The sequence below is a fragment of the Simochromis diagramma genome, unplaced genomic scaffold (assembly GCF_900408965.1).
Source record: "Simochromis diagramma unplaced genomic scaffold, fSimDia1.1 OVJJ01000125.1, whole genome shotgun sequence".
Taxonomy (NCBI): Eukaryota; Metazoa; Chordata; class Actinopteri; order Cichliformes; family Cichlidae; genus Simochromis; species Simochromis diagramma.
The window spans coordinates 50048-61309 of record NW_024387162.1 but is presented as its reverse complement, the minus strand read 5'-3'; the positions used below and the strand labels follow the sequence as shown (position 1 = coordinate 61309).

Genomic DNA, 11262 nt, shown 5'->3' with positions numbered 1-11262 from the left:
CAGGAAGTGGTGCTCCGGCGATGCGCTGGGCAGTTTTCACGACCCTCTGCAACGCCTTCCGGTCCGAGGCAGAGCAGTTCCCGTACCAGACTGTTATACAGTTGGTCAGGATGCTCTCGATGGTGCAGTGATAGAAGTTCACCAGGATGTCTGAGGACAGGTGGTTCTTCCTCAGAGTCCTCAAGAAGAAGAGGCGTTGGTGAGCCTTCTTGACCAGCTTGGAGCAGTTGGTCGTCCAGGTGAGATCCTCGGAGATGTGGACTCCCAGGAACTTGAAGCTGCTCACACGCTCCACAGCCGTCCCCTTAATGTGGATGGGTGGATGTGGGTCAGCATTCCTCCTGTAGTCCACGATGAGCTCCTTGGTCTTCTCTGTGTTAAGCAGCAGGTTGTTTGTGTCGCACCACTCAGCCAGACGATCCACCTCCTCCCTGTAGGCGGCCTCATCGTTGTCACTGATGAGGCCAATCACCGTGGTGTCATCTGCAAACTTAATGATGGTGTTGGAACCATCAGCAGGTCTGCAGTCGTGGGTGAAGAGGGAGTAGAGGAAAGGGCTCATCACACAGCCTTGTGGTACACCGGTGTTCATTGTGATGGTAGATGAGCAGCGGTTATCCAGCCGGACATGTTGGGGGCGGTTGGTCAGGAAGTCCAGTAACCATTTGCAGATGAGGGAACTGATGCCCAGGTCTGTCAGTTTCCTGATGAGTTGTGAGGGGTGGATTCTATTGAATGCTGAACTGAAGTCTATAAACAGCATTCTGGCGTAGGTGTTGTTGTTGTCCAGGTGTGAGAGGACAGAGTGCAGTGCGATGGAGACTGCATCCTCTGTGTTCCTGTTCTGGCGGTATGCGAATTGGTGGGGGTCCAGGGTGGGGGGAAGACAGGATTTGAAGTGTGCTAGGACCAGTCGCTCTAAGCACTTAGTGATGATGGGGGTGAGTGCTACTGGGCGGTAATCATTGAGGCAAGATGGGTTGGAGTTTTTGGGTATCGGGACGATGGAGGTGGATTTGAAGCAGGCCGGTACCACAGCGTGGGCCAAGGACAGATTGAATATGTCTGTGAGCACTCCTGCAAGCTCCCCAGAACACGCTCTGAGAACACGCCCGGGGATGCCATCAGGGCCTGCAGCCTTGTGGACAGTGTGACTCACCGGGATGTTGAAAGTGAGCGGCACCTCGTCCATGTCAGTGATGTGGCCGGGCTGGATGTGTTTGTCGGCGATGTGTTTGCTGCAGTAGGAGCGGAAGATGGCCAGCTTTTCATTATAATCCGCTGGAAGTTGCTGCGCTACCGTAGTCCTGGTCCGGATGGAAAAATGGCACCGTGTCATGAAACGAAAGCACCAAGACGGACCTCCTTGGAAATGTTCAATTTTCATTTTTTCTGCTAGCGAAACTGCTTTTAGCCGAATGGTGACCGTCTAAACGCTTCTCCCACTCGTTCTTTGCTCGATGATCCACTGCTCGAGTCTTTCCTCCAACTTGGGCCACCTCGCCTTATGTCCGCGGAAACTCAGCTGCGTCTTCTTGACCTGTCGGAGCTCGTTTTCCTGCTTCCTCCACTTGTGAACCATCGATTCATTAAAAAGCATTTTGAAAATCACTTTATTAAAGTTCAATTCGAAAAAGGTTTTTGAAATGAAGATTTAAAAAGTATTTTAAAGCATTTAAAGCATTGGCTGGTATGTGTTTATTCTGTGCAGTGCGGACATTATTTCACTCGGTGGTAAGCCAATGTTGTTTATAGGTCGTAGCTGCAGAAGCCTCCTATGGGCCACTCTGTTCATGACTGGAGTGACGCCGTTTAATTGGTACGTAACTCACCTTTGTTACGATCTCTGCCTTTTATTGTTCTTTTATAGTAAACACTCATTATGTATTGCAGGAAGTGTGGGCCTTAGTGGGCGGCCAGTAGCTTTACAGCAGGGTTGCTACGGCTTTTCTACGCTAACAGAAGTGCTGCTGCTTTGCCTTTTACCATCTATTTCCATTGCGAGGGTTCTTTTTCCCTTCTGCTGCCCGCCTCCTAAGAGTGGACATCGGTGTGGACAGCGGCTACATACATGCCGGCTACGGGAGTTGGCTGGCGTGCATGTTGACTGACTTAATAATTAAATTAAAGTAGTCGGGCGGACGGCAATTTGGAGTAATACGGTGACTCCGTCTGCTCCAGATTTAAGGTTTTATTTAGTTTGTATGTCTGGCTCTCGGTTGTTTTGATTTGTAGTTTGGGTGTTTGTTACACCACTGGTACGAGGCCCTTTTTCTAGCTGCGGATCACCAGTGTGTTCCTGCAATTGGGCTAATCCCAGTGTGTGCATTTATTTTTGGACTATATTATAATTTTCTTTGTTTCTTTTATTCAGATAAGGAGGGACTGACGTGGAGGAGACTGGGGTGCCTTGGTGGTGGGATCCTTTGAGTATTACACACCTGCATTTTTAGTTTATTAGTGTGAGCGTGTAACAGTGTGCTGCACTTGTGTATTGGTGAGTTTTCTTTTCTTTTTGAATGTTTTTTGTGCGTGGCATCCCTGTCCGCCCACTGGTAAGCCTCGGCTCTGAATACATTTTTAGAATATTTGTATATTGATATTTATGCTTGTGCTTTTATATGCTGTTTTAAATGATTATTAATAAAATGTCAACCTGTTTTATCATTGAACCACATCTCTGTACTGAATATAACGAACCTAAGCGCCTTTTTGGTGATTAGTATCATCTCGATCCAGTATTCTTTGAGTGAAATTCCCAGTGTGGCGTTGTCGGGTTTTTATCAAATTGTGAAGAGTGTCCATTCTTCCCCACCTCGTGCTGCCACACAAACATTTCTGGAGCTTCGTCTGTCTGCTGTCAAACTAGTGCAGTTCAATTCAATTCAATTCAATTCAATTTTATTTATATAGCGCCAAATCACAACAAAAGTCGCCTCAAGGCGCTTCATAGATACAGAGAAAAACCCAACAATCATATGACCCCCTATGAGCAAGCACTTTGGCGACAGTGGGAAGGAAAAACTCCCTTTTAACAGGAAGAAACCTCCGGCAGAACCAGGCTCAGGGAGGGGCGGGGCCATCTGCTGTGATTGGTTGGGGTGAGAGAAGGAAGACAGGACAAAGACATGCTGTGGAAGAGAGACAGAGGTTAATAACAGATATGATTCAATGCAGAGAGGTCTGTTAACACATAGTGAGTGAGAAAGGTGACTGGAAAGGAAAAACTCAATGTATCATGGGAATCCCTGGCAGCCTATGTCTATTGCAGCATAACTAAGGGAGGATTCAGGGTCACCTGGTCCAGCCCTAACTATATGCTTTAGCAAAAAGGAAAGTTTGAAGCCTAATCTTAAAAGTAGAGATAGTGTCTGTCTCCTGAATCCAAACTGGAAGCTGGTTCCACAGAAGAGGGGCCTGAAAACTGAAGGCTCTGCCTCCCATTCTACTTTTAAATACTCTAGGAACAACAAGTAGGCCTGCAGAGCGAGAGCAAAGTGCTCTAATAGGGTGATATGGTACTACAAGGTCATTAAGATAAGATGGGGCCTGATTATTTAAGACCTTGTATGTGAGGAGCAGGATTTTGAATTCTGGATTTAACAGGAAGCCAAAACAGGAGAAATCTGCTCTCTCTTTCTAGTCCCTGTCAGGACTCTTGCTGCAGCATTTTGGATTAGCTGAAGGCTTTTCAGTGAGTTTTTTGGACATCCTGATAATAATGAATTACAGTCGTCCAGCCTGGAAGTAATAAATGCATGAACTAGTTTTTCAGCGTCACTCTGAGACAGGATATTTCTAACTTTAGAGATGTTGCACAAATGGAAGAAAGCAATCTTACATATTTGTTTAATATGTGCATTGAAGGACATGTCCTGGTCAAAAATGACTCCAAGGTTCCTCACAGTGTTACTGGAGGCCAAGGTAATGCCATCCGGAGTAAGAATCTGGTTAGATACTATATTTCTAAGCTTTTCAGGGCTGAGTACAATAACCTCAGTTTTATCTGAATTAAGAAGCAAAAAGTTAGCGGCCCTCCAGGTCTTTATGTCTTTAAGACATTCCTGCAGTTTAACTCATTGGTGTGTGTTATCTGGCTTCATGGACAGATAGAGCTGGGTGTCATCTGCATAGCAGTGTAAATGTATGCTATGTCTTCTAATGATACTGCCTAAGGGAAGCATGTATAATGTAAACAGAACTGGTCCTAGCACTGAACCCTGTGGAACTCCATAATTAACCTCAGTGTGTGAAGAGGACTCTCCATTTACATGCACAAACTGGAGTCTATTAGATAGATATGATACAAACCACTGCAGCACAGTACCTGTAATACCTACAGCATGTTCTAATCGCTCTAATAGGATATTATGGTCGACAGTATCGAACGCTGCACTGAGGTCTAGCAGGACAAGCACAGAGATGAGTCCACTGTCAGAGGCCATAAGAAGATCATTTGTAACCTTCACTAAAGCTGTTTCTGTGCTGTGATGAGCTCTGAAACCTGACTGAAACTCTTCAAATAAACCATTCCTTTGCAGATGATCTGTTAGCTGTTTGACAACTACTCTTTCAATGATTTTTGATATGAAAGGAAGGTTGGAGATTGGCCTATAATTAGCTAAGACTGCTGGGTCTAGAGATGGCTTTTTGAGTAAAGGTTTAACTACAGCCAGCTTGAAGGCCTGTGGTACATAGCCGATTATTAGAGATAGGTTGATCATATTTAAGATCGAAGAATTAATTAATGGCAGGACTTCTTTGAGCAGTTTTGTAGGAATGGGGTCTAAAAGACACGTTGATGGTGTCAGGGACCAAGCAGTAAAGCATAAAGGACACAGGTGGTTTTAATTCAAAAAACGGGTTTTGACCCAAAAATATGAAAATATATTTAACAAAGCCAAAACTTAAACAGGCAGACCAATAAAAGAGGTCAACTCAATAGACTAAACTCAAGATAATAATTAACAAAACCTCAAACAAACATATGGTAAACTGACCTGCTGAAATGACACACAGGGGGACTTAAATACTGGTTTAGCTAAACCAAATGACACACACGGGGGAAAACAAGATGGCTGCCATATAACCAACTAATACAAAACATTTAAACAAACATGAAACACCCCCCAGGCAATGAAGCATGTGGTGCAATCCAATTAGGCTGTCAGCAGTACTTCAGGTCTCCCAGCCCTTTGCCACACCTTTTGCCAGACAGGAGGAGACACCAACCCCAGGTAACTCAAACAAAGAAAGATGTATTAATATAACATAAAACAGAACTTTGACCTTGCAAGGTTAATATGTGTGCACGCCATATAAACATTGGAAGGTGTGATGGAAAAATGAATACATTTAATAAAGAAACGATATTGAACAATAAATAGAATATTTTAAAGTAGTGACTGTAAATTAAACTAAAGTGAATCAACGGGTGGTGAGGTGTGGAGCTTACCATGTGTGGCATGCCATCACACACACCTCCCCTCTTCAGAGCTCTCGCTGGAACAGCGAGAGAGATAGTCAGCAGTAAGGTTGTCCTTGCCTGGTACGTGGTGGACAGTGAATCGGAATGGCTGTAAGGCCAGGTACCAGCGGGTAATTCGCCCATTTGTGTCCTTCATCTGCTCAAGCCACTGTAGTGCTTTGTGATCAGTTTCCAAGGTGAAGTCTCTTCCCAGTAGATAGTAGCGGAAGGAGTCCAGGGCCCACTTGATCGCTAAGGTCTCCTTTTCTACTGTGGAATACCGAACTTCCCGTGGAAACAGTTTCCGGCTGATGTAAGCCACTGGATGGCGGCCTTCCATGGTTTCCTGAAGGAGGACAGCTCCCAGGCCCCGATCTGAAGCATCAGTCTGTAATATGAACGGTTCATCAAAGTTGGGACTGTACAAAACCGGTTGCTTACTTAGTGACTGTTGTATGTCATGAAACGCTGCCACTGCCTCCTCTGTCCACTGGATGTAATTGGGGGAACGTGATCCCGTCAGGTCTGTGAGCAGAGCTGCCCTGTTGGAGAACTGAGGGATGAAACGACGGTAGAAACCTGCCATGCCCAAAAAGGATCTCAGCTGCTTCCTTGTTTGGGGCAGGGGGGATGATTCCATGGCCTCGATTTTGCTGACTTGTGGCCTGATAACCCCCTTGCCGATGACATGGCCCAGGTATTCTGTCTCAGCAGCGGCGAAAACACACTTTGACGGATTCACCGTCAACCCAGCTGAGTGCAGGTGGTCCAGAACAGTTCGCAGGTGTTCCACATGCTCCTCCCAGGTGTTGCTGTGGATAACAATATCATCCAAGTAAGCGGCAGCAAAGTCAGAGCAGTCCTGTAATACCTGATCCATCAGCCGTTGGAAAGTTGCTGGAGCTCCATGTAGTCCAAATGGCAAGACTGTAAATTGGAAAAGCCCCCATGGTGTTCTGAATGCTGTGAACTCTCTGGACCGTTGAGTGAGTGGGACCTGCCAGTAACCCTTACACAGATCTATTGTGGTCAGGTACCTTGCTTTTCCCAGACGTTCAAGTAGATCATCAATTCTTGGTGTCGGGTAGGAGTCAAACATGGATATGGAGTTCAGGTACCTGAAATCAATGCAGAACCTCATACTCTCATCCTTTTTGGGTACCAAGACCACAGGGTTGCACCATTCACTCTTAGATCTTTCAATGATCCCTAGAGATAGCATCAAATCAATTTCCTTCTTCAATGAAGGCAGCAGACGTTCTGGGATCCTGTAACTTAATCGTCTCACAGAGGCACCTTCTCGTACCACAATATCATGTTCGACAATGTCGGTTCTCCCTGGATTCTCTTGAAAGACTGCTGATTTACACATTTCTCTCACCTGCTGCTGCTTGTCCTCTGGGAGATGGCTGAGATCATAATCTAGAGAGCCAGCAGGTGGTAGATATTGCTCATCTGCTTCATCTTCTTCAGGCACTCGCTGTATGAGCATTGCATCCGCCTTGTGTTCAATACGCTCTACCCACTCCTTCAGAAGGTTTATATGCAAGACCTTGCTGGAGCGCAACTGCCCTGGGGTGGACACCTCATATGTGGTGGGTCCCAGCTTCCTCATGACTTCAAATGGCCCCTGCCACTTTGCCAACAATTTGTTGTTGTCACTGGGGAGGAGCACGAGCACCTTTTGTCCTGGCTCAAATGCACGCTGACGAGCAGATTTATCATACCAAGACTTCTGCTGCTGCTGGGCCTCCACCATATGTGATTGAGCAAGCTCACTCATTTTCTCCAACCGTTCTCTCATCTGAATGACATAAGACAAAATGTTCTTGGATCCCCCCTCCACCTTGTCTCCCTCCCAGATCTCCTTTAACAGAGTTAGAGGGCCACGAACCTCATAACCATACAACAGCTCAAAAGGTGAAAAACCTGTGGAGGCTTGGGGGACTTCTCTATAAGCAAAGAGTAGATATGGCAGCCATTGATCCCAATCGTTACCACTGTCGTTGACGAACTTCCTGAGCATCTGTTTCAATGTCTGGTTAAACCGTTCTGTCAGCCCATCAGTTTGAGGGTGGTATGGTGAAGTTCTCAGACTCCGGATGCCCAACAACTGATAAACTTGCTTTAACAGAGTAGACATGAAGTTAGTGCCTTGATCAGTTAGTATTTCTCGTGGAAACCCAACTCTTGCAAAGAACTGCACTAAACAAAATGCAATGGGCTTGGCCTTTATAGATTTTAAAGGGAACACCTCAGGATATTTTGTGGCATAATCTGTCACAACAAGCATGTAACGATTTCCCGCTTTGCTCCTCTCAACAGGCCCTACAATATCCATTCCAAGACGCTCAAAAGGAGTGCCGATGACAGGGAGAGGTTGGAGTGGAGCTCTATGGGGGATTTTAGCAGATGTTATCTGACACTGTGGGCAACTTTTACAAAACTGAGCCACATCTTTGCTAAGACCAGGCCAGTAGAAATGATGTTTGATGCGAGCTGTGGTCTTGTGTTTACCAAGGTGGCCAGCCCATGGAATAGAATGCCCTAAGGTGAGAATGGCGTTTCTAACCTTCTGGGGAACCACCAGCTGCAGCACCAACCCCTGCTGACGATAGAGAATGTCATTTTGCAAGATGTACTCACTGTTAAGAACCTGCTCCACTCCAGGTTCCTTTTCTTTGGCCTTCCGGAAAAGAGATATTAAAGATTGATCAGATTTTTGGAGTTCAGCAATTTCAGTTGGAATATTAAACCCTAGGGGTGACTGTGTTGGCTCAGCGTCTGTTAGTGTATCCACAGGTGAAAATTTGAATTTCTCCTGCCTTCTTTGTCTGCGGGTCTTCGTGGCTTCACCACAGTTGTCTCAAACTCCTCATTAAAAAAAGGCAGGGCACTCAGGGTCTCAGAGTGGGTACTGACTTGCTTAGCCTGAGCTCTGGTAACAGCTACATTGCACTCCTCAGTCTGCTCAGACTCCAACAAATCAAAAAGCACAGGAAGGTCACGCCCTAACACGGCAGAGTAAGGCAAACTGTTCACAACACCCACATTCAGCAGATACATCTGGTCCTGAACTTTAATGTAGATGTCAGCTGTCGGATATCTTTTCTCATCTCCATGGACACAACAGATTGAAATTGTATCACTGGTGCGAACAATATTAGGTGGGGCAAAATCTGAGTGAATAAGAGACCGAGAACTGCCAGAGTCAAGAAGGGCATTGAGTAGAACCCCATTCACTTCAATCTGACTCATTTTGATGGATTTGTCACTCCCCTGCTCAGGATCAGCATTAGAACGAGGGGCAAAGCACATTTGCACCATTTTAGCAGAATTTCTTGGGCACATAGGTTTTGTATGGCCCTCTAATCCACAAAGATAACAAATGAGCTTCTTACCAGAGGCCTTTGGTGGTCTAGTGGTAGACTGAGAGGTCTTATTGGTGCTTGTATTTGCGGAATCCAGATGGTTTTGCTGAGGTATCTTCCGGGTGTCCCTCGATGCCTTCCATGCATTATGGCTCCATGCTTGCCCCTTCTTTCTGGCAGCAACAAAAACATCAGCTAACCGAGCCGCTTCCATTGCTGAACCAGGGTTGTGTTCTCTGATCCAAACCTGAAGCTCAGGAGATAACAGTCTGAGAAACTGCTCCAAGATTATAGTTTCACCAATGTCATGAATAGTTTTACCCTTTGGCTGGATCCATTTCCCATAAAGCTCCTTCAGTCTCGCATATAGCTCACGAGGGCTTTCATCTGGTTGAACGTCCAGGGATCTGAATCTTTGCCTATATGTTTCAGGGTTAATGTCATATTTTGACAGAATAGCTGATTTCACTTTATCATAGTCTAATGAATCATCAATGTCCATGTGAACATAGGCACCTCTAGCTTTACCAGTAAGCAAGGGTATCAAACGAAAAACCCAATCTGGTTTCTGCCATCGATAAGCTGTAGCCATACGTTCAAATGTGATCAGGAAATGTTCAATATCATCAGCTTCAGTTAATCTTTCCAATCTGCCCTCTATTTGTAGGGGCAACTGAAATGCTGGTGAAATGGCTGGATTGGAATTAGTCATAACTGGTTCAGCCTGGGCCTGCTGAACAGAGGAAGAAGGATGAATATCAAACTCTAATGATTCAGAGAGAGCTTCTGCAGAATCTGATGGTGATGTTCTGACTTGGATTTCTGATTGCAGAAGTCTAAACTGATGTTGAAAGGCTTTAAATCGCTGTTCTTGTCGTGCATTTAACTCACTCTGTTTTGCATCCCGGATGTCCTGTTGTTCCATGTGAGCATGTAGCATATTGACTAGATCAGACAAAGTAGGCTCCTTTTCCACTCTCTCCACAACTTCAGTGACTCCTGAGGCTCCATTTTCCTCCTCTTCGCAGGTTTGTTGAGCAGATCCCTTTTTCTTTTCATTCTTGCCACCACGATGCATTCTTCCTCCTCATGGGGAAAAACAGAAGAAAGAAAAAAAGAAAAAAGACCTGTGTCCAATACTGGATGATCCCACTGCTGCCACCAATTGTCAGGGACCAAGCAGTAAAGCATAAAGGACACAGGTGGTTTTAATTCAAAAAACGGGTTTTATTGACCCAAAAATATGAAAATATATTTAACAAAGCCAAAACTTAAACAGGCAGACCAATAAAAGAGGTCAACTCAATAGACTAAACTCAAGATACTAATTAACAAAACCTCAAACAAACATATGGTAAACTGACCTGCTGAAATGACACACAGGGGGACTTAAATACTGGTTTAGCTAAACCAAATGACACACACGGGGGAAAACAAGATAGCTGCCATATAACCAACTAATACAAAACATTTAAACAAACATGAAACACCCCCCAGGCACTGAAGCATGTGGTGCAATCCAATTAGGCTGTCAGCAGTACTTCAGGTCTCCCAGCCCTTTGCCACACCTTTTGCCAGACAGGAGGAGACACCAACCCCAGGTAACTCAAACAAAGAAAGATGTATTAATATAACATAAAACAGAACTTTGACCTTGCAAGGTTAATATGTGTGCACGCCATATAAACATTGGAAGGTGTGATGGAAAAATGAATACATTTAATAAAGAAACGATATTGAACAATAAATAGAATATTTTAAAGTAGTGACTGTAAATTAAACTAAAGTGAATCAACGGGTGGTGAGGTGTGGAGCTTACCATGTGTGGCATGCCATCACAATGGTTTGGAGGAAGTAATTATTGAAGTCAACTCAGAAAGATCAATTAGAGAAAAAGAGTCTAACTTAACATCAATGGTACTAAGAGTAGCTGTAGATAATATTACATCTGTGGGATGATTATTGGTAATTTTTTCTCTAATGATAAAAATTTTATTTGTGAAGAAGTTCATGAAGTCATTACTAGTTAACGTTAAAGGGATGGTTGGCTCAACAGAGCTCTGACTGTTTGTCAGCCTGGCTACAGAGCTGAAGAGAAACCTGGGGTTGTTCTTATTTTCTTCAATCAGTGATGACTAGTAAGATGTTCTGGCTTTGCGGAGGGCTTTCTTATAAAGCAGCAAACTATTTCTCCAGGTTCCCCATGAAGGGCCCGGTCACTCACCCAAACTCTTATCTGGGATCCTTTCTCTACCGACCTCCATGGCCACTAGACTAGTCTTTGACTCTGGCCTACGTCCCATCCCTGCCCATTTCACCTGCACCTACGAGGTGCAAATCTCCAAAACTTGTGGCCTTTGGTGCACACTCCCCATTCTCCTGTGCTGCTTTGGGTGGTAATTTACCATCCACCAAAATATAATA

At 44.9% G+C, this 11262-nt stretch overlaps 1 protein-coding gene across 2 annotated transcripts; it reads right to left on the bottom strand.

The window, feature by feature from the left end:
* Window positions 1-8227: 8227 nt before the first annotated feature.
* On the bottom strand, window positions 8228-10678 carry LOC120744423. Of its 2 annotated transcripts, none has more exons than XM_040048820.1 (2): window positions 10658-10678; window positions 8228-10443 (listed from the first exon to the last, which is right to left on the bottom strand). In XM_040048820.1, exon 2 carries the CDS (start codon window positions 9914-9916, stop codon window positions 8255-8257), a length of 1662 nt encoding a protein of 553 aa, XP_039904754.1. In that variant the 5' UTR covers window positions 9917-10443; window positions 10658-10678; the 3' UTR covers window positions 8228-8254. The 2 variants fall into 2 exon arrangements, with proteins under 2 accessions (XP_039904754.1, XP_039904755.1); XM_040048821.1 differs by lacking the exon at window positions 10658-10678 and having other exon boundaries at window positions 8228-10295; window positions 10435-10456.
* Between the last annotated feature and the right edge of the window lie 584 nt (window positions 10679-11262).

What these genes read in the sequence shown, in the direction of transcription:
- LOC120744423 (XM_040048820.1), bottom strand. Translation starts at nt 9,916, where the DNA reads ATGCATCGTGGTGGCAAGAATGAAAAGAAAAAGGGATCTGCTCAACAA.